Raw genomic sequence first — 27454 nt, forward strand, 5'->3', positions numbered from 1 at the left:
CCCCGCTGAGGGGCGGGCTTCCGATAATTCCAATGCTGAGCGGGCAGTCCCGTCCCGTGCGGCATTTGTCTCCCGAGAACGCCACTAACCCGACGAAAATTGTTCGATTCTCGGCGGGTTTTCAAGCCTGCCCGGGAGACAAAAGACGTGCGACCTTACAGTAGAAACGGTTGCACGCCTTCCATACACCTGCCGATTATTGTACGATATTGTACGATAATCGGCAGGTGTATGGGCACCACAGAGAGCATACTGACAGGAGAGAGAGCATAGGGACTACCATATTTTCCATTATGCCTGTACAGGCTTTATAAATACCCACTCTGCCCAATAGAGAAGGATGTGACTTTTGTGGTAAGGACGCTGTTGGACCAGGCTTGTGTGCAGCAGACACCAGGTCTTCTCTAGGAAAGTGCCTGCAATAAACATAGCAGCCAATCCGTTTTAAACCTGCACTGCATGGGAGTTGTGGCTCTATAACCTCCCTACATCCTGATATTTATTAGTAAGCTACAATTGGCTTTAGTTATCAGTTTGATAAATACAGGTGAAACTCAAATAATTAGAATATCGTGCAAAAGTAATTGCAGTAAATGCTGCAAAAGGGGCCCAAACCAAGTACTGAGTACATATGCATGCTTGTACTTTTCAGAGGTCCGATATTGTTCTATGTACAATCCTTGTTTTATTGATTGCATGTAATAATCTACTTTTTTGAGGTTGTGGATTTGGGGTTCTTGGGGTTTTCATGAGCTGTAAGCCATAATCATCACAATTATGACAAATCACGGCTTGAATTATCTTGCTTTGCATGTAATGAGTCTATCTCATATATTAGTTTCACCTTTTAAGTTGCATTAGTGAAATAAATGAACTTTGCACGATATTCTAATTATTCGAGTTTCACCTGTATGAACTGCCAATGTCACCCACAGGCAAATGTAAGAATCAGATTGGTGACTGTGGCTATCAGGAAAGTCCTTATTTAGCAGCTGATGATGAATGAGGGCGATTTCATATGTGTGGACAATGGATGGTCAGCTGTGTGTAACTGTACATAGGTCAGTGCTGTCCTGCTTGACCTGAGCCCAGGAGAGAGTGATGCAGAGTGCACTGCTAATGCTACAATAATGGGTTTCCTCTCCGTTATAGCTAAATAAAGCATTCCAGGCAGAAGAGTCCCCCAGCGTCATCTACTGTATCAGCATGCAATGGTTCCGGGAGTGGGAAGCCTTTGTCAAAGGCAAGGACAATGGTAAGGTTACATCATCTCTTTCACCCCAGCCATTCCTTGTGATTTTAAAGACTTCTTTACAGATAGAATTGTTGAAAGCCTTGCAAAGTCTCCGTCTCGGCTCTTTACTTATTTCTAAACCAAGTGTTGGCTAGAGATGCCACTGAATATAGGGCAGCCATTCTGTACCATGCAGTAGTATTAAAGGAAAAGGGCAAATGTCACACTGATCACAAAGGGTGGGGAGGCACCTGGGCCCCACCAATGCAATTGTGCCGATGGACAGTGGCTGACATGCAAATATCTTTCTTCCCTTTTCTCACTGGAGGAGGAAAGGGGTCAGTCTAGAGATTTACCAATAGTTGCAGACATCAGAAGTGACATCAGGACAGGCAGGTCCTCTCTCTGGTTTTGCAGGCAGTTTATGGACACCCTTACCCAGTGAGAAGAAGTGCTAACATTAAGCAGAGGTAAATCTTATGAATTCACTTGGCATAAGTAACATAACTAAAACCACAGATAGCTGGGACACCAGGAACATTGATTCATTTGCTCTTATAGGAGAACTATGAGGTGAGGGATTTTCACTCAGCCTCATAGTTTGAGCCGACGTGTGGCAATGAAACTGTCACAGGTCGGCTCAATAGATCGGGAAGTGAGCGAACACATACCGTCACTCGCTCACTTCTCGATCCTGTCCCTGCAGAGAGCCGTGACTGTCACACACAGCTCCCTGCAGGGATTCCCCGCTCCGATGCTCCAGCGCTGACTGGCGGAACGGACGGGGGAGGGGGCGGGTACAGCTGGCTCTGCCTCTAGATGGGCAGGACCAGCTGTCAATCACGCAGCTGGGTGGATCTGGAGCCGTAGCTCGCGGTATACTGAGCTTTTGGTCACGGGAGGACGCTAGTTTGTGTTCTCCCGTGACCCTTAGGAGAACTATGGGGAAAAGCCCTGACCCCATAGTTCTCCTTTTAATGTAGACGTGTGTGTATATGCCGTTAGACAGAGCTCATTGTTTTCCATGAGTCAGCTGATTTTTAGATTTGTATTGTGGGAAGGAGCGGTAAAGTGTAGCACTGCAAAGGGAGAAGCAGAGGCCGAGTATGCAGGGAGCAGATTTGGCTGCCTAAATGTTCAAACAGTATATAGAAACTATGATTCTGTAATGTTTAACATGCATTGGTTGTTTACATCAAGCTGATTTCTTTTACATAATGTTCATAACAAGAGTTGTATTCCCTTTAGGTTTTAAAACTTAGCTATGTTATTTCCTTATTTATGTCCTTTCTACTTTATCTAGACTCTCCAGGTCCAATAGACAACAGTAAAGTGGCCCTGACAAAAAGCGGAGGACTCATTCAGCCCAAGCAAGGTGAGAAATTGGCTATTCGATTCCTGATAATTGTGTCTGATTATACACTGAAAAACAAGTCCGATCCATGGCGCCCCACCTCGCAACCTACAGGACTCTTCCAGGATCTGCTACTGACGGCTCGGTGCCAGATACCATAAAACACCTTCAGAGGTATAGTGGAGTCTATGCTTTGATAGGTCAGGGTTGTTTTGGCGGCAACAGGGGGACCTACTCAATATCAGGCGGGTCCGAAGTGGGGCCTCCATGGATTGGACTTGTTTTTCCAGCACATCCCACACATGCTCGATTGGTGATCTGTGTATTTCCAGTATTTGTATACTACTGACATACTCTTCAGAGCGTCATATATAGATCTCTTCACATTAGTCCCCAGAAGGAACTCGCAATCCAATGTCCCTTCTGCACTCATACATACCAGAGAACAAAGTGGGGGGAAATCAGCTGACTTAGCAGTATGTTCTTGGCTTGTGGGAGGAAGTCGGAGCACCCGGGGGAGAACGTACAAACATCAGAGATGGAACTGTCAGGCAGGCATGCTGATCACTTTGCTATGACTCATAACCTTCTCCAGAATGCTGCTGGAGAGTATTGCTTATTAACCCCTTCGTGACGGGAGACGTACACTGTACGTCCAGCCACAAAGGGACCAAATGACTCGTCACGTACACTGTACGTGACGAGTTATTTGCTGCTTTAGAGGGCTGTTAACCGCTGAGAATCAGCTTTTAACATTCATTAATGGATGCCCTTACTACAGAGGCATTCATTAATGAAAGGGTTAACCTTTTTCAGAGACCCAATACCTTAATATCGGGTGTCTGAGAGTCAAAGCAGAGCGGCCGGCAAAATCTTTGCCGGCATTCTGACAGCTCGTATAGATCGGGAGAGATATCTCTCTCAAGCTATACTGGCTTTTTTTTTTCTTTTCTTTCACCAATAGATAAATAATGTGTCTATTCCTACAATGTATCTATTCCTGGAAGAAGAATGTTTCAGTTTGCTGATCGTTGTTGCAACAATCAGAAAACATTTAGTGACAGCTGAATCCTGAACTGCTGCAGGATCAGTGTCACTAACTTATTATATCGGCTGTTCTGAAGTTTGAAGCAGCCTGATAATAACCAAAAATGTATTAATTTATCAAGCAGTAACAGTGAGATTAATTCACAGTGACTGCTTGATATAATTAAATAAAATAACATTTTAAGTTTAAAAAAAAGTGAAAAGTGTAAAAAAAAAAAATAAATGTGTAAAATAAAAATAAAGGACAAATAAATGAATGTATTTATTGCATTTTTTTTAGCTGTGCTGGTTTTGTAAAAAAAAAAAAATACTAGAAATCAAAACTGGGAAAAAAGTGTTTTTTTAAATGTTTTTTTACTCTTTTTTTATATTTTATTTGTGAGGCGTTAGACACACATATGTGATATAAATATATAGCCCTATCTGTCCTCTAAATAACAATATAAATTATGTGTGGGTGCACTTTGTAAGAAAGTATATTACTGACGTGGAAGAATCACACAGCAAAAATGTCAAAAGTGTGTCAGTCATTTACGAACAGAAACTAAAAACAAGCTCAGTCATGAAGGGGTTAATAGGCTTAAGTGTGATATAGTCTTGTGTCTTCCATAATGTCCCATAAGACACTGTACAGAGTACAACAGCCAGTCACATCAGTCTTTACACTTTTAGTACATAGTAATGTCACTACCACCGTCATATATACACACACACACACACACACACACACACACACACACACAACTAAAGCTAATTTAGGTAGAAGACCGCTCACTTACCAGTGTGTTTTTGGCGTGTAAGAAAATCGAGCATTTAATAGAAGTCCACACAGAGGTAGAGAACATACAAACCTGGAGAAGATGGTGTGCATGGCAGTACATGAACCCAATACACCAGTGCTGCAGGGCTATAGTACTAAACACTGACCCCCTTCTACCAGTGAAGAGCAGTATAAATGTTGAATGATCCCCAGCCCCCAGTCTGATCTGCATTCCTTCCCTTTTGCAGGTGCCGATTATGGGCAAATCTCAGAAGAAACGTGGAACTACCTGTTCACAATTTATGGCGGAGGCCCAGAGATAGCCATACGACAAAGCATCGCACAGCCCCAGGAGCCGGACAGTTTACACGGAGAGCAGAAGATAGAAGCAGAAACACGGGCGGGCTAGCAATGACCAGAGTAACAATTCTTATTTTCTATTCCATACAGATCCTAACTAAAGTATTATTCTGCACAGTTATGAAAAAGCTTAACAACTGATTTATGGATGACTCTGCACAGTATGTGATTTCACGTGTATGTGCATTAAAGGAGAACTATGAGATGAGTGATTTTCACTCACCTCATAGTTCTAGCCGACCTGTGACAATGACACTGTCACAGGTCGGCTCAGTAGATCGGGAGGTGAGCGAACACATACCGGGTTCTCTCACCTCTCGATCCTGTTACGGCTCTCTGCCGTGACAGGGGGAGGGGCTTGATTCCCTCCTCCCCGCTCTGCCATCGCTGACTGGCGGAACGGACGGGGGAGGGGGCGAGTACAGCTGGCTCTGCCTCTAGATAGGCAGAGCCAGCTGTCAGTCACGCAGCTGGGCGGATCCCGACGTCCATGTCGGGATCCGCTCCGGCTGCGGCATCTCAGTATACCGCAAGCTGTAGCTCGCGGTATACTGAGATTAGGGTAATGGGAGGACGCTAGTTTGTGTCCTCCCGTTACCCTAAGTAGAACTATGGGGCAAAACACTGACTCCATAGTTCTCCTTTAAACACTTAGGGGGCCATTTATTATGGCTTCTTCACACCAAGTGCAGTGAGCTGCATTGTTGTACACCCCCTCCCCCGGAATATGTATGCTGTGAACAGGACACAGAGAATGCAATTGTTTTCTGTGTGTCCAGTACACATCATTCATATTCATATGTGGTATTGTGCAGAAAAATGCAGCTCAGTGGATGAACAAGCCATAAAGCAACAGTAGTTTGAAGCCAGCGGAGCAATATTCTTTTGAATGGAAGAGTGTAAAACAAAAAAGAGGAGACAGTACTCTGGCATAGGTGCTGTAATGTGGCCTATATTTTATGAATGGGCCAGAAAATGCTGCACGCACCCCAGCCGAGTATAATGGAGCCCTTTAGTATCCAGTCTCCGGATTATATGCCTTTAGCCATCCCCGACCGCTAATCAGAGTATGAATGTTAAGCCCTCAGCTCCCCAGTGTATGTGCATTAACCTTTCAGTTACCCATATTCAGAGTATCAATGTTAACTGCTCAGAATATGCATTTACACCTCCGGAACTGGTCACCAGAATATATGTGTTAACACCTCAGTCCCCACTCTTATTACAGCAGACTTCCTGGCAAACAGCAGAAATATATAAATGTTGATTTTTTTTTACCTTTTATTTTGTGATTCGCACATGTCTGCTGCACAGAGATAATGCTCTACTACTTTAGCTTTAATATTGGTTACCTACCTAGTTTTTGGGAAAAGGTGATGATGCTGATTGTCCAGTGAGGCGGCTGGAGGTAGAGAGGTGACACAAGAAACTGAATTGCTGGATTAGAGAGAAGTATGTAAGGGGTTCCACAGCTGAGGAACACAACCAGCACTGAAGGCTGGCATTACCCAATGACCCAATGCATTACCCAATGATATGACAGGCAAAGTACACCAGTACAATCGATATGCAATGGCAGCCCCCTTTACAGGTTCCCTTACACTTGCCTTTCATCACCTGCCCTCATTTTCTTTGCAGGGTCAAGTGGACATGGAACCCTAGTGGTAGCATTGACTGCTGTGCCGGATCACTGCACTCCTAGAAGCACCTTCAGATGAGCTGTGCGCACTGTTTATCCTTAGTATTGTTCGGAACTAACGTTACAGACAAGGACTTCCCAGGTCTTAGTTTACCAAACCATGGATCAATGTAGACTGAAACTTACCAATGTAATGAGCTATTTATGCAGATCTTTAATGCAGGGGAAGAAGGAACGGTATGATTAGCATGCTGCCCATGTGGCAGAGGAGGAGAGACAGCTACCATTGCGACAACTGTTTACGGTAAGGATTCGCATTGTGACGGCTCAGGATTGCTTTGCCCTGCAGCCAGCTTGTCTTACTGCTAGTATCGCCTTGTGCATATAACACTCACTCTTCAGTCAGATGGTGAAGGCGGGGAGTAGATACAGTTACTGTGCTAGACATCACATGCAGGCAGCTGTGTCTGCAGGATCGATTCACAGCTTGAGAGGACCAGGCTTTGTGTAGCACAATGCTGTAAAGAAGGAGTCTGGAGTCTGAACTTGTTCACGTTACCTTTATATGGCTTATAGGAAACATTTAACGTAAGCACTTTTCTTATCGGCCACCCTCCTGTTTAATATGCACCTTACTGTAGCTGGACCAGGAGCTCGGTTTGTGGGAGTGTCTGGGAGAGAGGGAGCTGCAGTGAGGTGCTTCTGTGTTTGTCTTCAGAACAGCTTTTCAGAACCTAATTCTCCTTCAACCTAACCTCTTAGTGTTGCTATGGTAATGGCCATACATGAATAGGGTGGAGCTTTATATCACATAGCACTGGGGAAAAAAACACAGGCTGTCCATATAGGTCTCACAGGCAGCCTATGCATTAAAGGAAACCTGTTCTGAGAGAAATATGGAGGCTACCATTGAAGACCTAGACTGCAACTGACCCAGAATAGGCATAAAGTCAAGCAGTCCTCTCTGTGCTGTATGTTTGGTTCAGTGATCAGCTTGACAGACAGGCAACTAACATTTTCAGAGAATTAGCAATTGTCACATGACCATGTCCCTCAGCACAGGTTTCCTTCATCAGATATGGTCACCCATTGATAGACAATCTAATTGAATGCTGACTATCCAAATCAACAGAATTCACTATAAGTAGTACTGGGGAGAGTGGGAGTGGTGAAGCGAGGACAATATACACTGTCACATGTTCCCTGGTGTGATCACATCAATCATCATAGACACGTTGAAGGGAATTTATCAAAACGGAGCAGAGAATCTGGAGCAGTTGTGCATGACAACCAATCAGCTTCTCTCTTTCATTTTCATATCTCAACTGAAGAGAGATGCTGATTGGTTGCCATGCACAACTGCTCCAGATTTTCTCTGCTCCGGTTTTGATAAATTCCCCCTTTTGTGTCCCTACAGATATTTGTTGTCCTTGAAAATAACAGCTCCCTGTAATGTGTCCTGATTTGTCCCCCAGAAAACTTTATAACTGATATGGTAACAATACTTAACTTTTACCCCGACACCCCAGGAATATCTGTATTATGAAATGACAGGCCGTCTGAGTCATGCAAAGATTTACATAGTGCTCCGATGTGGAGAACAGAAAAGAAACTGCACTTTGTAGGAAGGAATGGAAATTCCTATGACCATATATGGTGTCTGCTAGTGGGAGTGGAGCTGTGTAGAGTAGCCCCGCCTCTCAGACTTGGTTGCCCTGATCCTTTCCCACCTTGATGACCATAGATGGAGTCTACTAGCAGGGGCGGAGCTGTGTAGAGCAGGCCCGCCTCTCAGACTTACTTGCCGTGATCCTTTTTCCACCTTGATGACCATATATGGAGTCTGCTAGCAGGGGCGGAGCTGTTTAGAGCAGGCCCGCCTCTCAGCCGTGGTTACCCTGATCCTCTCCCTCCTTGACATGTAGACAGTGTAGATCCACTAGACTTTGGCTTCTTACCTTTAAACCTCGTGCTGTAATCTGCCTCATGTTTATGGTTTCCTCACTGTGAAGTGCATGCTGCTGTGTTCTAGTAATATTTAATGTACAGTATTACACAGCCTGCGGGCTGCCGGGATATTCAATAAATTAACTAGTCTTCTTCTGTTTGGAATGTTATTTTTAGCATGCAGTGAATTTGCTGTGTAGGGTTGAAATACTTTGATGTCTATATTATTTTACAGGGTTATTCACAAAAGGGTGAAGAGTTTGGAGAAGGCCGGAGAAGTGAACAATCTAGGACAACATAGCTGAACTGGAAAGTGAGATGAATTGGAGAATTTGTCTAGTTCAGCGATGTTGTCTTAGCTTGGTCCCTTCTCCTGCCTTCTCCAAACGCTTCACCCTTTTGGGCATAGCCCTGTTAGTGTTTTTGAATTATGTTGGCATTGGGGGGTTTTATTATTGCTGCTTGGGAGGTCTTCCCCATATTTGATTGAGTGCATTCTTCATATATTTCTACTTCCAAAAGTTTGCCCCTTCCTTGACCAGGAGAACATTGTGGTTCCTAGCGGTTGGTTCAATCTGTTATTGATCGGCTTGTAAAATTGGGCGGCCTTTGTTGTGGAAAAACAAAGCGGATATAAACAAACATCTGTATCACAACAGTATAAAAGACTTTATTTGAACAAAACAAATAAATAAACCAACAGTAAATAATAACAAAGGAGTACATTCCAAAGCCTTTTCCCCACATCGATTCCATATGGAGAAGAACCAGGTTCTGTGACGCCTCCCCTCACCTATGTCATATTTGGAATGGTCTGCTTCCTGATTTAATTTGGCCGTGTACCCTCTCCACTGCCATGGAATATATATAGTAGGCCATTGAGCAGCTTAAGAACTCCTAGCTCAGTGTGGCATGCTGGAACTTGCAGTTCCTCAGCATTGGGAAGGCCCTTACATTGCCCATTACCAGAGTGAGCAAGGTAAAAGACTGCGTGTGTAATATATATCGGCCATTATCAAATCCTCTAGAGGCAAAGTGGTCAATGACTAATTGGCCTGTTTAAAGTAAACCTGTCATGAGAGACCTCTTTGTAAATATGCTTCTTATGCCCACTGTCTGGCATCTACACTTTGAGTCACTGTCCTGATACGAGTACATAAGTCATTATATACATGCTCATTTGGGTCAATGACTCAAAGTATTGGTATAAAAGGGTCAATGTAAGAGTCCGGCAACATATTAAATGTGTCTAAACCCATTACTGCCAGTAACACACTCACTGTACTGTGTCTATCAGGGATGCACCGGCATTTTTAGGAGTACTCCAGGATCATAGCTTCTCCACCACTGTCCTAAAATCATTTGTCTGTATTGTTTTAGAAAAACTGTCACATGACAACAAAAAAAGTATCGGTAATTTGTATCGGTGAGTGCTTGAGGAAAAGTATCGGTACTCGGTCTTAAGTTTTTTATTGACACATCCCTAGTATCTATAGAGCAACGTTGTCACCTTACAACACATCTACAGAACATTCCCCCTCTTTTTGTCTCTATCACATAGGGGTGGTGTGTTCTGCAGTTCATAGGGTTAATAACACTGCTTGGGATTTGAGTGCCCGCTGCCTTTCTGTGGCAGGATCAACAGGTATTGTTTTTCACGTATCGAGCAGATATAACGGGAAACTACAGTTGTTTATGCGTGATGACTTTTACATGTATAGCTAAAAGAAAACAAACGTTTAATCTCATCTACGTGTACTAATGCTCTTTGGATGAGTTTCATGTATTTACATAGTGGCAGCCATGTTTACTCATTACATATACAGACAGGTCTGACTGACTGAACCAGGTTATGTGCCGGCGATTTTATTTCAGGAGATGTTTAGGAAGTTCATTACATTTTGCACATTCAGGCCCGGTTCACACCTGGGCGTTTTGTAGCGCGTTCGAACGCTCAAACACCAAAATCCCATTGTTTCCTATGGGTATGGTTCACACCTGGGCGTATTTCGGCACGTCTGAACGCGCTACAAAATGGCCTACGCCCAAAGAAGTACATGTACTTCTTTGGGGCGTTTTGGTTGCGCGTTTCCATTGGGATACAGCCAGGTAGCCCTTGGAAACGCGCGTTTGTCGCGCGTTTTTTTACCGCAAATCGCGGTAAAAACGTGCATATTCAATACGCCTAGGTGTGAACCCAGCCTTAGGAAGGCTCTTGAAATCATACAGTCATGGAAACATGGTACAGCGAGCATGATAGAAAGAAAAAAACCTGAGATATCATTTATAAATATCACATCAGGAGAAGATCTCAAACGATGTGCTCTCTGAGTATACGCTATATTGTCCCTTTAATCTGCTGTGAGAGCTTTTCAAAGCTGTATATGTGTACACTGTGTAACCGCAGCACTCCAAATGTGGTGAGACTACAAGTCCCATGATGCAGTTTCACCACAGTGCGGAGCAGGCTTCTGATCACTGTCAAGGTTATTCACAAAAGGGTGAAGAGTTTGGAGAAGGCAGGAGAAGTGAACAATCTAGGACAACATAGCAGAACTGGAAAGTGAGATGAATTGGAGAATGTTTCCAAATCGGCTACGTTGTCCTAGATTGTCCACTTCTCCTCCAAACTCTTCACCCTGTTGTGAATAACTCTGTGTATCTTCTCATTGTGACAGCTGATGGAAAGCTCTTTACCTACAGAACCTTCTGCCAGGAAAATCTGCACTTGTGAGTGACTTCCACAGAGCAGAAATTTGTATGCTGCCGTTTTCAGTTAAGAAATGCAAGAAAGATCTAATATCAATTAAATGTCAGTACTATGTACAGAACTGCTTTGTTTTGCTGCCTTATTCGTTTACACATCTAGGCAATGTTACATTCTGAACGGCTAATTCTATAAAGGAACAAGTACGGTTGTGTTAAAGTCAGAAAAAGTTGTTGTATGTAACGTGATGTTGGCTCCGCAGGGTCAGTCGGGGGGGGCGATAAGAATGGGGATGCATGGAGGGTGTAGAATTGCCAAGACCAGAATGGGGCATCCTAGAGTAAATCCAGACAGTTGAGATGCATGGAGGAGGATAGGAGAAGTGATATCAGACAAGCGATGGTGATGAGCAGCACTGGAAGCCAGAAGTGGGGCAGAGTGTGCTACCTCTTCTGGAGTCGAATTAGGAATACCTTACAAGTGGTTTTATAGTACACTAGGCCATTTCACTCCCTTAAAGGATGTCCTATTACAATAATGTTCAGTTTGCTTGGAGTATATCTCTAACCAGGCCATGTACTGGTTTTCAGTTGCATTTGTTTCTACAGAGCCTGTGTGCTCCAGTGGCCGAGGTTTGGTCATGATGGCAGTGGAGAGGTTCCCCTGGGCTGGTAGGAGGTGTAAAGCCTGAGTCAGTTGCAGTGCTCTAAATCCTTTTCCTGAGACAATAGCTGAGTTTTTTTTACACCTCCCAACAGAACCATTATGACACACCAGTTACAAGTCCCAGCACATCCAGTCAGAGGATTATGATCTTATGACAGTCATGACACCTGAAGGGCTATAATTTAAATCTAGGTACTGGTTGATATATCATTTTTATCAAACACATTAGGCATGTGGTAACCCAACAAGGATTCCAGTCTGCTTTTTAGTCTTTGTTTGCTTTGTGCTCCTCACAGTTCCCTATTATATAGGCAATTAAAGAGGAAAAATGCAGTAACCTATATCAACCAAACAGAAATGTTGCTCTGTTCTAACTTGCTAAAAAGCTGATTGGTTGCTAAGACTTCACATTATAGCACCTTGTTGTTAAATATTATAATTACCATTCTTGTGTTCTTCATCGCGCTACGTTGGGCTCCTATCATAGACGTTGTATTAGCACCAAAGGATTGTGATGACCTCATCAGTGTGAGACAGTCTTTTGTTATTGGCAGTTCTCTGGTCATCATACTTGGGGTTGGCACGCCATAATCTAGTAGGTGGCAGTGCCAGGAACCCACAGTCACAAAATTTCAAATATTGATACTAGCTTAGAGTATAAAAGTATGTTTCTAGTTGAGGAGGTTTGTGGGGGGTGTTGCTGGCTCTTCAGTTGCAGTCCAGAACTTTCCGCCACTCCCCCGAGGTTTCAGTCTTAGTAAGGATATGGTGACACAGAGATGTAGATAATGAAGACGCTCTGGTATCGTACCCCTTGCTGTTCAGTATGAGTCACCGCCTGGACTTTTATCCTGTATACTCCTGAGGTGTCCAGTGACCGCAATGTATAGATGATGCCGTGACCCCCTTCATCACGGATGGCAAACGGGCTGCCCGAGTCTTGCTCCAAGGCTGTGAAGCTGGTTCGGTTTTGAAGAAGTCCCCCTTCGGAGAAGGCGCTAAGGCGAATGACATCATGATTGGGGTGTATCCCAAACGGCAATGTCAAGAGCTTGTACTGCAAGGTGTATGGACCTCCAGAGCTGCAGTCTGTTAGACATCGCCGATAGCAGGTCCTGTAGAAGTCAGCAATCAATATAAAATCATTAGTAATACAATTATTTCAGTACAATCAGTAAATCTAGGGGATTCAGATGTCTCAATCTTCCCACATTTCAGCTTGTTAAACAGCAGAGAAAGGAAAAAAAAACAGTTGACCTTCTAGAACTTCAGTGTGCTTCTAACTTCCTGCTTAAGCTGACAAGTCTGCTTCTGCTGTTCTAAAGTCCCAACCAGCGTTGTCAACGCCCTGCCCAGTTCTGGACTACAGAATATATTATAGAGAGGAGGAGAGATGTTCTGTAGTCCAAGCCAGGAGTGACAGCACTGGTCCTTCATACATAAGAGTACAGTGAGTGTTGTCACCCTAGGACAACAAGTGTGTTACTGGCAGGATCACCGGGTGAAAATAAAGGGGAAAAAAAGATTGAAATCTAATGCGGCCACCATATCTAAGGACTGGTAGGCTGCAATATATTCATGAAACAAAACACGGGGAATGCACAGTTATTGCAGAAATGTAAAGCTAAAATAAACTGCCACAAGTAAAAAAATAAATGAATGGCGGTATGCATAAACATGTGTAATTAATCAAGGAAAATACGGCAGCCAATAGAATTTGGGAGCTGCAGGGGAGGGGCTCTGTTTTCAACACACAGGGTTTATCTTTCTCTTCAAATGGTAACACAAATGTACTGAGCCATCTGGGCTCACTCTTACCCTGGGCTGGGTCCCTTTACATAAGAGGCAGGACAAGGGGTGTCCAGACACTGAAAGCCTCCTCTGGTGTTGAAACACATCTGGCTGGGTCCGCAGGAAATTCTCTGCTCTGCACATTCATCTATATCTGTAGAAAAAGTAATTGGGACATAGAAATCCAACTCCAGGCAAACATTAAATCCACAGATGAAATACAATTATTCTTGTCCGTCCAGATCTAAGGTATAAACAGCCCTTCCGCACAGCAGAGCCAAGATGGTGGCCTGACTATTTTCTACTGCAGGGTAGCCGAGTCAGTCCACCACCTCAGACTGTTATTGGATAATAAAGACACAGCAGCATACTGATAATGTCATCATTCTATTCATTCGCTTCCTATCAGAATGTTCATTTTAGCAACTGATTGGCCCCTAATGCTGCCCCTCCCTTCCTATTCTGAGCTCTGCTGTACAAAGGATAACAGAAGCTGATGCCAGGTATTTGCACTAGGTACATTTTAAAATACATGTCTTTTTTTTTTTACATAAATGTATTACTTTATTGATTGGTGTATATTTTATCTGCCCGGAGTTCAGCATTAGACTAGACTTCGCTGTATTGATTCTTGGCTCTGAAGGACACTTTCCCAGCATTCTGCCTGCACTCATATAATCCTGGTAAAGGTTAAAGCCCGGGTTATTCTCAGGTAATGACAATATTTATTGATGCTGATAAAGGGGGACTCAATTAGGGACTGTTTCCTCAATTAGTAGAATTAGTGGCACTGACATTTTTGGAAAACTATCACAGTGTCTCTGAGATCAGGTGTGCATAAAACATATAAACTGACCAATACACATCCAGTAAACACCTTTGTCTGCAGCATACTGAAAATTGTCAGCTCAACCACCTTGTTCCCTGACAGAGTAACAGATGTCAGCCCGAAAATAAGAGCGCTGACACAATAATCTCTATAAAGGCCAAAGCAATGAACCATCAAACCAGCACCAGTCTCACCTTGGCAGTTTCTGTTGTTGGGGAGCAGCCGGTAGCCTGCTGGACAAAGACACTGAAAGCTGCCCTCTGTGTTCCTGCATTCATGTTGGCAGGGGCTGCGCTGTTGGCACTCATCTATGTCTGAAAGAAGAAAGCAGGTTTGAAGAATGGGTCAAAACCAAATCTCCACAATACACCAAATAACCAAACATCTAAGAATGTGGTTCATTAAATCAGCTTCTCATCATAATTTGTGGAAAGATGCAGCGGTTAGTGGCTGGATAGCTACACATGGGGAATGCCCTGCAATTCTAAAAGGGAGGAACAAGAGTATTTTCATAAGATTGGGCTGATTCATTAAAGGAGTTGAGAATCTTCACTCAAAAAATGTGTCAATATTCACTTCAATTATTTAATCAATCATAAGAGAAGCATCTGCACATGGTTCAGTACTCAGTATACAGGAAGTTATATTTCACATTATTGGATAGCCAAAGTGAACATTTACACAATATTTTCAAGTGAATAGGATTTTATTCTTAATGTAAATTCCATTGAGGGGCACAGCTCTGAAGAATTCTGAGACAGAGATCTGCTGCCGCCACCAGGAGAATTGGACACTAGGCAAAAAAAAAATTAAAATCCTGCCACTTTTTGTACATAACCCCCTCGCACCTGCCAGTTGGCGCAAGCAGGATGAAAGAAAATTAGGGGAGGGAGTTGTGTCCCTCAATGGACTGAGAAAAGGATTTTACTGGAAGAACAAAATCTTATTCTCTTTATCGTCCAGTGAGGGACATGGCTCTGAAGAACGTAAATCTGCCCCTAGTTGAAGGAAAGACAAAATTTGCAATATAGAAAAAGAACCCATGGGGAAGACCCCAAAGACTCCCACCAACAAAAATAACTCGAGCGGTGGTGAATTGTACGAGTAGAAGATCTACGAGCCTACAGCATAGTTGGACTAACAGAATCTGAGATTCCTCTGTCATATAACACCTGGATTTCAACAGCCAGGCCATTAAAGCCAATGACCGACAAGCAGGGTGGAAGATTGGTCCCTTAGACAAGATGTCTGGCTGATCTGGAGGGGACCACGGATCTTCTGGCAACAGAAAAGCCAGATCTTTATACCACTCCCTGCGAGGCAAATTTGAAGTGATGAGAATGACTGGAACTCCTTTGTGTTCTATCCTGCGAAGCAGACAAGGTAACAGCGCCACATGAGGAAAGGCATCGGGGTGTACCGATCACATGGAGCCACCAAGGCATCCACTGCATCCGCCATTTGATCTGTGACATTTTATACAAATACTCCTGAGGACACTAAGTAAAACTGGCAGGTACCACAGGTTATGTCCTTAAAGTGGGAGGCTTTTCGTTTTTTGCCTAGTGTCCAATTCTACTGGAGGCAGCAGCATAACCTTATGTCTCAGAATTTTTCAGAGCTGCGTCCCTCAATAGACGATAGAGAAATTCTCAACATGCATCAAAAAAAAGTCATTCTTATTGTATTACTCTACTTTCATAGTTTCACTTGCCGTTTCATATTCTGGTGACATTGTTTTATATGTTCTTGAAGATTCTCTTTCCAGTAGTACCATCATCAATACATATAAAAATATTTTTAAGGGTTCATTCACATTTTGGCTCTTACAGGACCACTGTCAGACACCCCTCAAACAGGTCTAAAGTGCTTTGTGGCGATATGTTGTGGCTCAGCATACATGTGATGTTTGGGCCACAGGTGCCTGTTGTTTCTTTACTGCTTCTCCTGGCAGGTGGAATTCTGCCTAAAGTAAATCTGTCATTTTTATTGTTAATTATATAGAGAAAGGTGTTAGCTTCCTCCCATCAATGCCAGCTTGGAATACCATGGATATGGGGATACAGTCAGTAGCTTAGTAGTAAGTAGGCTTGTGACCATGTTTTCTTCTGAATTAGTGAAGGTTCTAGTTGTAAGCGACAGAATGGGAAAAATAACTATGGGAATGTCCTAGAATTCTGTGGTCTGCTTACTACACAGTATTGGTATTCAGCTGGAAGATCAGGACTTAGTACATGAATGAGCATGGATTACTTAAGTCTTTAATACAGTAGCAAATTAACTTAAGAGGATACACAGAGAACATTCTGCCCATCCTTGCCTGGCTGGTGTTTTGAGACTTGAGGACCATTTTTTTTAGATGTCCACCACCGTAAACATTGCTGAAGAGCACAGGTTGGTATCTGTATAAGAGGCACACCACACTCAAAAGTCTCTTGCCATGGAGATACTGGCCTGAACTTCTGATGTGCCAGGCTAGTTTTGTTGGGGGAACTTAGACTTTCTAAAACTATATATATATATACACACTGACTATTAGCCTCTAGCCACAACTCAAACGTTTCTGTGAAAAACCTCTTCCAGCCCAGAAAAATGGTAAATGTGGCAACAAATGTCTTGGAACCAAAGACAAAAGATGCATACAGTTCCCAAACCCAGGTCCTGTATGATCATGGATACATTTGCTTACCTGTGCACACCCCATGTCTACGCACAAAGCCTGGATGACAGCGGCCAGGACTGTTTTGACCAATCATGTTGCCATTTTGACTGAAGGACAGCCAAGTGTACACGTTGTTTCCATGAATGCGGCCATTAGTAAGTGGCGGCTGGAACTGGGCGCTGGTGGTGCCAAAGGTTGAATTACTCCCGAGTCTCTCCAGTCCTGCACATGAGCGCCCATCTCCCAAAAGTTGCTTCCCAGGTGGACACAGGCATTTGTAACTGCCAGCCAGATTCTGGCACTGATAGGCACATGGTCTAGGCACCTGTTGGCACTCATTAATATCTGGATAAAGAGGAAAGAAAAACAGTTCTGGGATTTGAGTTTTCAAGAATCATATGCAGAAGACCACTATGAGGTCACAGAGTGAATGAATATGTAAAAAAAGGCTGTAATGGCCCTTACCCTTTTTTTTAATCAAGATGTAACCTGATTGTTGCACATAGCGATCAATATTCTTTTATCCCTCCCCAAAAAATAAGTGAAGGAATTTGAATGGCTGCTATTAGCAATAAAAACACCTTTTACTTCAGACACTATGATAAATCCAGGCCTGTAAGGAATGGGAGGCTTTGTAAGTCCAGGGGAATGGCGCAAAGTATGCAGCTTGGCCATTGCTATGAAAATAGTCAAGCATCATGGAAGCAGAACCAGTGCAGGCTTTAAAACTGGTACTTCCAACATACATTATATGGGCAAAAACATGTAGACACCGGATCATTACACTCATTGTACACTAAACCCTTTGTCACTGGAAGATCCACAAGCAGTGTCTACCTCACCTATCCTCTTCCTTCACAGTATTTGATATTTCATTTTGGGTGCCCTTTATTAGGCAATTTGAACAGATCCGAAACTTAATATTAATTTAATTAATCCAAATTGTCTTTTTAACTTTACTTTCAGCCCAGCTGTCATGACTTACTCCAGTCAAAATTATTTTTTTTAGTTCACTGCATCTTGTCTAGAGAACCACCAGTGCTAAACACACAATCCTCTCCTTGGAAAGTAAACCCAGGATTTACCCATAGAGAGTATGGTAGCAGGTTTGTTAATGCCCCCTGCCCGCCCCAGCAGCACAGTCACGTTTCCATCACTCTGTTTAACTTTCAGGAGCCGGTACTTCCATGTATAGAGAAGCATGTGACTCACTACCCTGCCTGTCCTAGAATAGTGCTGGTGCTTAGTGACTGATCCACCACTGTTATGTTTGGGTTGGGAGAAAGGCCTCAGCCCCGTGTTAGCTCCAACTATGCTTACTTACACATGGCCACTTTTCCTCGCTTCTAGCAACTGAACAGAGTTGTGGGGAGTGAAGTAAAGATGAGTATTTACTGCTAGGAGGGTGGGGATTAAAGTGAACCTGTTGCTTTGCCCAGCATCCGCACAGGCTTGCTTTAAGTTTAGCCGTACTATTGCTGTCAAGCAAAAATCCCTCCAACCTTACAATAACAAAGCATATCAATGCTTACCCAAGCATGGTCTCCCAACACCTTGAGACCGGTATCCCCGCGGGCATGTACAACGGTACCCGCCCACTGTGTTCTCACACAGCTGGTTATAACGACACATGTGGGAGCCGTCCTGACACTCGTCAATATCTGAAAAGGAAATACATTAATTCTTGATTGATTCCCTTGCTCCATCCATAGGACCTACAGTATACATATACAGTTTTGTATAAAAAGAAGCGTTCAACATTTTTACTACATACCATTAGCCCTCATTCACACTGGAATCGGCTGGCACATACAGCTCCGTGCTGCGTGCAGGGCTGTACCAAGCTGCTCAACGGAAGGACAGGTGCTGCGTGTGATTTGTACGCAGCCCCCGTCCTTCTCTATGAGACTACGCGGCCGGACACCCCCCTACGCGTCCGTGCGGGTGAGCGTACTTGTACGCTGACAGGATGGACTCTATCTGCGTCTGAGCAGGAAAACACGCACCCCTACGGACCTGCACTTGGGGTGAGAGTAGGGCGGCATACGGCCACGTACTCCCATAGAGAAGGACGGGGGCTGCGTACTAATCACTTGTCCTTCCCGGGAGCTGCTCGGTACGGAGCTGTAGGTGCATATATCTATAAAAAATAAATCAAGGCAACTGGACTTGCTGTATTTTTCTTGAAGATGTTTCACTGGTTTCTCAATTCAGAAATGATAGTCGTATGGCCAGCGAAACGTCTTGATTTACCAGTTGCCTTTACTTTACTTTTTCAGGTGCATATAGTTACTTTGAAAATGATTTCACATTGTAGGGGTCTGTGGCTACATTTATCAGAAAAGCCCCAGAACCCCTTTTGAAGCTCATTTCAGGTTTCTCTTTATTGAAACTTGTTTAGCTCAAGTCAACATACATAAATAGAGCACAGACCTCAGACTTGCAGTGGGTAGCTGCATACATACCTGCCAAGGAACCAGCAACCACAATTGTACAGCGAGCAAAACCATTCCCTTCCAAACAAGGAGTATGTGGTGGTTTTGTACATATTTTATTGCTTTATATTGTGGTAAAGACGATTTCTTTTCAAATATTTGCTCCTTTTTCAAGTCAGGTAACTAATAAATATTGTATTAATTCTCATTTCCAGGCAAAGCTCTAGAGACTTTTTAATGTGTTTTCTTATCTGATTTGCTGAAAAAAAGCCTATGGTTTATAGAGCTGAGTAACTCAAGCTGAACTTTCCACAGAAGTGATTGGTTAAAACGTTGACTCCTCCCCCTTTCCCTTCCTGGCTATTCAGACAGCGATAGTTTCTATCATAGAGGAAGCTTTTATAGCACTCTGTGCTAGGATAGAGGAAGCTTTTATAGCACTCTGTGAATCCTGTGTCATGGGTGCACTCTGTATTAAATGTTTATTATCACCATTAGGATTTTGTATTAATAGTTACACTTGATATAGAACATAAGTGTAAAACCTTTCAAACCTAAAAAATTAAATACAAATGACTCAGTAGATTCCCTATATTATGAAAAACATATTGCAGAGATTAGAGGCTTTCTGCAGTATACGGCAAAGGCCAAGCTCCACTCCACCCTGATGAACTCCTAAAGTGTGCGGAAAGCCAAAAATGTCTTTTTGTGTTTAGGATAAAAAGGTAAAGGATTAGAAACCCTGTCAGGTTCTTACTGCTATTTTTAATGCTACTGCTTTAGAAAGATTTCCCTTCACTTCCTGCCGTGCTGACAACAGACAGGAAGTTAGGGAAACTCTCCAAATTAAACAGACAGAAATAAAAATGTTTTAGTGGAGTGGGAGAACACTTCCTGTCTGATTAAACTGTTCCCAGCAGGACAGGAAGCAAGAGTAAAATATATCTAATGAAGCCTAGATAGCAGTGATAACCAAGTTCTAATCCTTCCTCACTCAAATTATCTAAACCTAAAAATCATACACTTTAAATCCTATCATTCTTTCTTTCTTTCTTTTTACTCTATTATGGAATAGCAATGAGGGAAGCATGACATCACCTTGGGAGTCCCCATGAGATATAAGGAGCCAGTACGTGATTCAGCTTGCAAGCACAAACCCATAACTGCAATGTCAGCTTTGAGCAGAAATACCATTTAACTTTTGCCCTCACAGTTTGGGTATTTTTTAGGTACCCAACAGGACAGTTATCTCCATGTAGAAGTGATATTCAGAATTCAGTGTTATTTGGAGTTACGTCATAGCTATCCCTATCCTACCCCACCTCAACCTAACCACTGAACCAGCACATTCTCAAACAATTCATCCCCACACAGCTACCTCCTCATGTACCACTTCTCCCTCGCTTTTAGATTGTAAGCCCTCAGGGGCAGGGCCCTCCTTACCATCTTGTCTTGAATTGAATTGTGATTGTAATGCCTTCCTTATATTGTAAGGCGCTGTGCAAACTGTTGGCGCTACATAAATCCTGTATAATAATAATATTAATAGCTGTACTCACCATTGCAGCCTCCAGACTCTAAGCGAGTGGTTCCTGCCGGACAGTTGTCTACACAATGGTAACTTCCAAGGCTGTTCTTACACTGCTGCTGGGGCTGACAAACTGCTCTTAGGCACTCATTAATATCTGTTGGTAAAGACAAAAAATAATTTACATCAGTGACCTTGTATAAATTCATCACATAAAAGATTAACTTCAACCAGATTAATTTCCATAGTTTTGGATACAGTGGGAAAGGTTTCAAATTGTGTTAAGGAGATTTTCCCTCGCTTCCTGTTCTGGCCTAACTGTAATCCTACACAAGACGTAAGGGAAACTCTCTCACATGGAGACAAGGACAGCAACAATACCCTGACAGAGGTATTAAACGTTTCCCATCTGTTTTATGGCTGTGTCCCAATGAGGAGAGTTTCTCTCAACTCCTGCTCTGTCTGATACCTGTCAAAAAGTAAATGAGGATAGGTTTCCCTAATTGAAGATACGCAGCAATTAAAAGGTTGATAGAGCCTTTAACCCTACTCTATACAAAAGTAAACATTTGGCTATATTTGGGCCTTAAAGCCCCCAACAAAAAAAACAAATAAAGTCTCTACAGCTGTGTCTATGGCTTGCTCAGCAGCACTGCTTGAAGGGGCAGGTAAAAGTATTTGTTTCACAGTTACGCCTCCTGTCATTACAATTTACAGCAGAGCGGACTATTCCTGCCCACCACCCCGACCGTTTGGATCAAAGGAAGAGCAAGGGGGGTCACATGACCTGGGATAAAATACATTACAGTATATAGAAGCATTTTTTTAAACTGATCTCTAATTTGATTTGGGAGGAAATTCCCAACCTAGATTTGTAAAAACAGTAAAGGATAATACTATTTCACCCCGCTCTGCAACTGAAATTTACACATTTATGATCTTAGAAACCTTAAATATCTTTCCAGTAAATATTGTTGGGGCAGCATTGATGCTGATAAAACATGCACTTGACATACTAAGACATTACCAGTCACCTAAAAATGATATACATCACATACAAGGAAGATCACTAACCTATACAACGTGTGCCTTTAAGCTCAAAGCCCGGATCACATGCACACCTATAAGAGCCAATGGTATTGAGACACCTCTGCTGGCATGGAGAGGACTGGGCACATTCGTCGACATCTAGGAGACAAGAAAACCAAGGTGAATCATTGTGTTCATTAGAAGATAAAAGTATAAGCGGAGGTAACCTTCACTGAAAACCTCTGTAGAACCAGTCTGTGTCTCCAAAGATTTAGGCAGGTGAAGTTATAGGCAAATCTCGACTCTTCCTATATGTGTCTAGCTTGGTCCTGCCTCTTCCACCTCCACATTCAAAGACCAATAAAGAGGGTCAGGAGGTTGGAGGGGGTAGGGCCAAGCATGACTTTTAGTAGAAAGTGTGAGATGCCTATATACTGTGGATCTCTACTGATCATTTTCACAGCTCAGTTTAAACTGTGCAGGTTTGTGGCAGGATCATTTTAAAGTGTATATAAACTTACACAGAAGAAACAGATGCAGTGGTGGATTAAAATAGGGCAGAAAAGACAGCTGACCAGGACCCCAAACTCCAAAGGGGCCCATGGAGATGCTATAGAAACCCTGCACAGAAATAAAATGAAATATTTTTGATTGCCTTTTAATGTAGCATTCAACTTTAGATCCAGTATTTTGGTGAGCCCAATTGAAGCTGCTGTTTCAGGGACTCTGGAACTGGAGGAGGCCCTGTGAAAGACTAGTTTGTTTAGGGAATTACATGTGAACCACTGGCTTGGAATCCCCACGGAGTCTATGGCTAGATTTATGGAATAAATTAGTCAGCATGCTATCCTTGCAGATGACAGGGTCAGAACAACATAATCCTTGAAGGAAGGCAGATATCCATTTATTACCCTCGCAGGCTGTTCCCTCGGCGGTGGGTCGGAAGCCGGGTCCGCAACGCAGAAGGCATCGGTATGTTCCAGGCATGTTGATACATTCTTGTCCTGATGGACACTGGTGGGTGCCCATTTTACATTCATCTAGGTCTGTAAAAAGAGGTTGGAAGGTAGTAGATGAATGTGAGTCTTCATTTTGTTAGGAAAGAATTATCACCACACTGAATCCCAGGCAAACATCTAAATACAAATTTGCAATGCATATATGTGCTCTGTTTAGCTGCCAGAGGATTTGTAATTCTGTTCAGTCATTGTTATGAGACGGTTAGGACAGCCAGTTTGTTGACCGCCATTAAAGCAGCAGCAGCATTTGGTCAAGAACACGTCCCCAGAATGGTCATTGAACAACAAAGGATCAACAGTACTCTGAAATGTCTTTACTCACTCCTCCTGTCATCACTTTCCCTGCAGTGCAGTCACTAGTGCTGGCATTTCACCTTCCAGTCCGAGAGCTGCTATGCAGGGGGTGACAGGAGGCTGAAACTGAGACAAATCCAGTTATGCTAGTTGCAGCTATAATGGAGTCCAGCTATAATGTAAATTTTTTATGTTGGTCCTTTAAAAATGTAGATAACTTCTCGAGTAGATATAACAGATCATTGTGCTTACCTCTGCAGTTGCGGTTATCCATTGCCAAGCCATACCCTGCTGGGCAGGAACAGGAATAACTGCCCAAGACATTGTGACATACGTGGGAACACGGTCTGCGGATCTCACACTCGTCCACATCTAGGAGAGACACACACACAAAGGTCATGAAGTGCCATCTTCATCCCTGGAATCATTCTTTTTCTAGCCAAAGAAAGCATGAGGGAACCAGGGAAATGCGTGTGTAGACACATTACTGGCTTCTATACACTCACCTGCACAGTAGTCTGCAGACTGCATGAAGCCCTGGGGACACGCTCCTCCATTCAAGCCTGGTTACAGAAAAACACTTACATAGTTAACTGTGAATTCCGGCAGTAAATAATATCCGGTTAGGTGCAGTTGACTCCTTCACTGACTGTGAGCAGCAGCTCTACCAACACTGAATGTTCGAGAATTTTAAGTAGGTCCCCCCAAGCTTCTATTCAAAGCAATGGAGGGTTTATTATTGAAGGGCCTGCATTGTCTGGAATGGATAATGTGCTTTCTGAGGCAGGTTTTCGAGGTTTCGTTTCCTGTCAGAGGCCGAGAACATTGTTGGATAAATAAACTTCTAGTGTACCCAAAAAAATCAGTCAGAGGGTTTGCAGACATATTGTTGAATTGTACATTTTTGACTTAAGTATTCTTTCAGTATACTTCATAGGAATAGCTCAGGACAACACAGTGCCTAAAGCATAAATATATTCTGGGACCCAAATCATTATAGGTTACAATGGGAAGTGAGATGATATCTGTCCAGTCTCACTGGAGAGTCAGTTGTCACCAGAAAAGGTGTCCCCATTGGAAGATTTACCCTCTATGCCTGTTCTAATGACAACTGCTGTAACTGGGAAAAGAGACACCAATAGAATCCCAACAGAGGTTCCAAACCATCTACACTTTATATTTATAAATGAAACAAAATGTTTTGTCTTTACCTTTAGGGTTAAATTAAAGGGTTTAGGGAGATAAAGGTTGAATGTTAAAATTAGATTAACTGCAAGAATGACTGATAAAGTGTTAAGAATAGGTAATAGCTCAGAGAGTGGTGGGGGTACACAGGTTTACATTTATTCTGGGCACTGACAGGTCCAGGTGACAGGTTTAGATGCCTAAAAGAAAACAAACTAATGGTATCTATTCTAAACTAGTAAAAAAGAAAGTACATCATACTTCAATCAGACAGATAACCAGAAAGTGAGCTGCCAATGCTGGGCTTTCTTGGAAAGTGCACAAATGTATGCAAATAGGGATGTTCAGATACCAAGTACCATATTTGGTACAAGTACATGTACAGATACCTTTCCATTTCCATTTCCAAGACTAGACTAGAGAAAAATTCAAAAGTTAGGAGGCCAAAAGTTAGGAGACAGCTGTCATTTGTAAGGAGTATACGGGGCTCCTCGTATTTGTACATCTCTGTTTTAATGAATGATTTTTTTTTTAGATAAATATTTATAAGGGATGCTCCGATACCAGTTTTTCAAGTACAAGTACTGATACTTGCCCAAGTACTGACAGATACAAGTACCGATACATTTTTGTTTATTGCCATGTGAGAGTTTTTTTAAAAAAATACAAACTAATGATTTCAGGACAGTGGTGGAGTGCCAGAGCCGGGTCCCAGCTGCAACCGCTGCAACCCTGGTAGTTCTCATGAAAATACCAAGTATCGGCACTGGTATCTGAACATCCCTATATGCAAACACTGTATTGTGGGTGCATCCTGAAGTTCCTTTAGCTGGCTAGCAGGGCTGTTGGGGAATTTTGTATTGTGCATATATAGCAAATTGCTGCTACTGAGCACCTTCCTAGGTTTCTATAAATAAACTAAACAGCTTGCCATTCTGTCCTAAATAGTACTCTATCAATCTGATCGTTAAGGGTTCTAAAAAAACGGTGATTTCAATAGTTTTATTGTTTACCAGGTTCATCATCAGTAAGTCTAATCTCCTAGGTGGCGCTCATCCTGCTGGTATATATGGAAAAGTTCATGATTGACAATGAAGCTCATAGTAAAGAAATGTCTTCTGTGATACCTGCTTGGAGAGAGGCCATCAGCTGGAAGTGAAGCTCCTCTGATTCAGGAATGTATGACGATCGGATGGCACTAATGTGCACTCGTTGGGCGGGTTTGGGTTGACGCCCCAGCGTAGGGTTGTACTCCACTGTGTGGTTACAGCGCAGTGTTAGGTAGGTTGCACCATTGGTGAAAGTTGGTGAGGACCAAGCATTAATCTGTCCGCCTCCAGTCTGTACGTACGTCTCACTGAACTCCTGGGCATGAGAAAGTCACATGACAGAATTTAGAGAGGCAAAGGTGTAGCCATCTTTTCTACAAATAGGAATATATGCACTGCCTGTGCGGTACAACAGCAAAATCACATATCATATGAATCTCTGAATATGAGATGTCCTTTATTTATGGCTGGGCAGTTACTTCTCTCTCTACCAGAATTAATGCTGCAGTCTAATCTGCTTGTATTTTGCCTTCTCTGGTTTTCCTTTCTCCTGCCATCAACATGCTAATTACATTTTTAAAGGAAACCTTTTCCATTTTCATTACAAACCATGCAATGCAAACAGATCATGGCTGATAGAGTGCCTCAGTACTCCTCTCAGGAGCACTCAGCCCTGATGTATGCAGTGGGTTGGTTTGTAGGAAGAGTTATGCAAATATCGAAATGCCTTTAAGGGTGGATGTCAGTCTGGAGGAGTGGGCGTTCCTAGGCAGGCTGCATTTGCACTGAGACCACCAGCGCCAGATTTCCCACAAGGCAACCAAGGCCCGGCCTTGGGGCAGCAGGGAGTAGAGGGGCAGCAGGGGTGTGGGATTCCTATCTGCCGATGCCCGAGACATGCAGTTCCGGCCGCCGGGTGGGTAGTTGTTCTCTACATTTAGCCCTGCTTTGGGCAAGCAGAGCTAAATGTACAGTGGGGAAGCCGCCGCTTGTTTTGTACAAGTGATCCTGAGATCACTTGTATGCAGGTCTGCCATTCTCCATGGGGGGGATGTTTGGCGGGTAAGGGGGCGCATTGAGGAACCTGGCCTTGGGGCAGCAGAGAGAGTAAATCCGGCCCTGGAGACCATCCTAGGTAACACCGACATGTGCTGAGCTTCCATAATTGAAAGAACTGAAATCCACTGAATGAAAGGGGTGGGCCAGTGACAGTCAGGCTGGGGAAGAAAGAGCTAAATAATGCTAGAGGTCCTACAGCCAGAAGTCAGGCAGGTTCTATCTTACTTGCTGCAGCTTCCAATGCACATTTTGAGAAGCTCACAGTATGCAGTGAAATCACAGTAAGCAATTTCAGGACAACTCTGTAAGACTGACAGCAAGGCCAGAGTTCACCTTTAATGATGTAATAATACCAGCCCTGCCTCACCTCCTGCACCAGTTCTTTCTGTAGCATCCATGAACATTAGGCTATATGGTTAATGTGTCTTTATCTGTTGGATGTGGCTGGGGATATAACTCATACCTGGACAACAACATCAGAAGACGCCAATGTGTCTGGTACAAATCCATTAATCACAATGTCAAACCAAAGGGTACCGTCAGCATCCAGACCTCGAGCGATATGTGTGATACGCAGATGCTCACCTGGAACACAAGCACATTACAAAATGAGGGAAATATTGTCTGTCCAAGTAACTATGCTAAGCATTGTTTGTAGCGAAAATGACCAAAAATACAAAAAAGCCTAAATACGCTATCATTATGAAAAAACTGATTCTGCTGCTATTCACCATGCCCCCATCTCTCCAGCCTGTACAATGTGATGCAGATACGCAGATCTCCATGAATTACATTGGAGAAAGAATCAGTTTGATTGGTTATTCCTAGTTATTATTATTTTGTACCAGTGGCGTAACAAC

General features: G+C 43.1%; 2 protein-coding genes across 2 annotated transcripts in view; one reads left to right on the top strand and one right to left on the bottom strand.

Annotated features, from left to right (window-relative positions):
- The window catches only part of USP20 (ubiquitin specific peptidase 20), a 46540-nt gene extending 39694 nt beyond the window's left edge, over positions 1-6846 (top strand). The window contains exons 21-24 of the mRNA XM_018564758.1: positions 1153-1255; positions 2538-2609; positions 4644-4815; positions 6394-6846. Of these exons, the coding sequence (XP_018420260.1) occupies positions 1153-1255; positions 2538-2609; positions 4644-4804 (336 nt within the window). The 3' untranslated portion in view covers positions 4805-4815; positions 6394-6846. The remainder of the gene's footprint in view (positions 1-1152; positions 1256-2537; positions 2610-4643; positions 4816-6393) is intronic.
- A 5608-nt stretch (positions 6847-12454) lies between these two features.
- Positions 12455-27454, bottom strand: part of HMCN2 (hemicentin 2) — a 196004-nt gene continuing 181004 nt past the window's right edge. The window contains exons 79-88 of the mRNA XM_018564746.1: positions 27058-27179; positions 25614-25851; positions 23808-23864; positions 23554-23673; positions 22900-23034; positions 18529-18657; positions 17024-17341; positions 14529-14648; positions 13533-13659; positions 12455-12829 (exon numbers count right to left, since the gene is read on the bottom strand). Of these exons, the coding sequence (XP_018420248.1) occupies positions 12469-12829; positions 13533-13659; positions 14529-14648; positions 17024-17341; positions 18529-18657; positions 22900-23034; positions 23554-23673; positions 23808-23864; positions 25614-25851; positions 27058-27179 (1727 nt within the window). The 3' untranslated portion in view covers positions 12455-12468. The remainder of the gene's footprint in view (positions 12830-13532; positions 13660-14528; positions 14649-17023; positions 17342-18528; positions 18658-22899; positions 23035-23553; positions 23674-23807; positions 23865-25613; positions 25852-27057; positions 27180-27454) is intronic.

The sequence above is a fragment of the Nanorana parkeri genome, unplaced genomic scaffold (genome assembly GCF_000935625.1).
Source record: "Nanorana parkeri isolate BGI_ZX_2015 unplaced genomic scaffold, ASM93562v1 scaffold778, whole genome shotgun sequence".
Lineage (NCBI taxonomy): Eukaryota > Metazoa > Chordata > Amphibia > Anura > Dicroglossidae > Nanorana > Nanorana parkeri.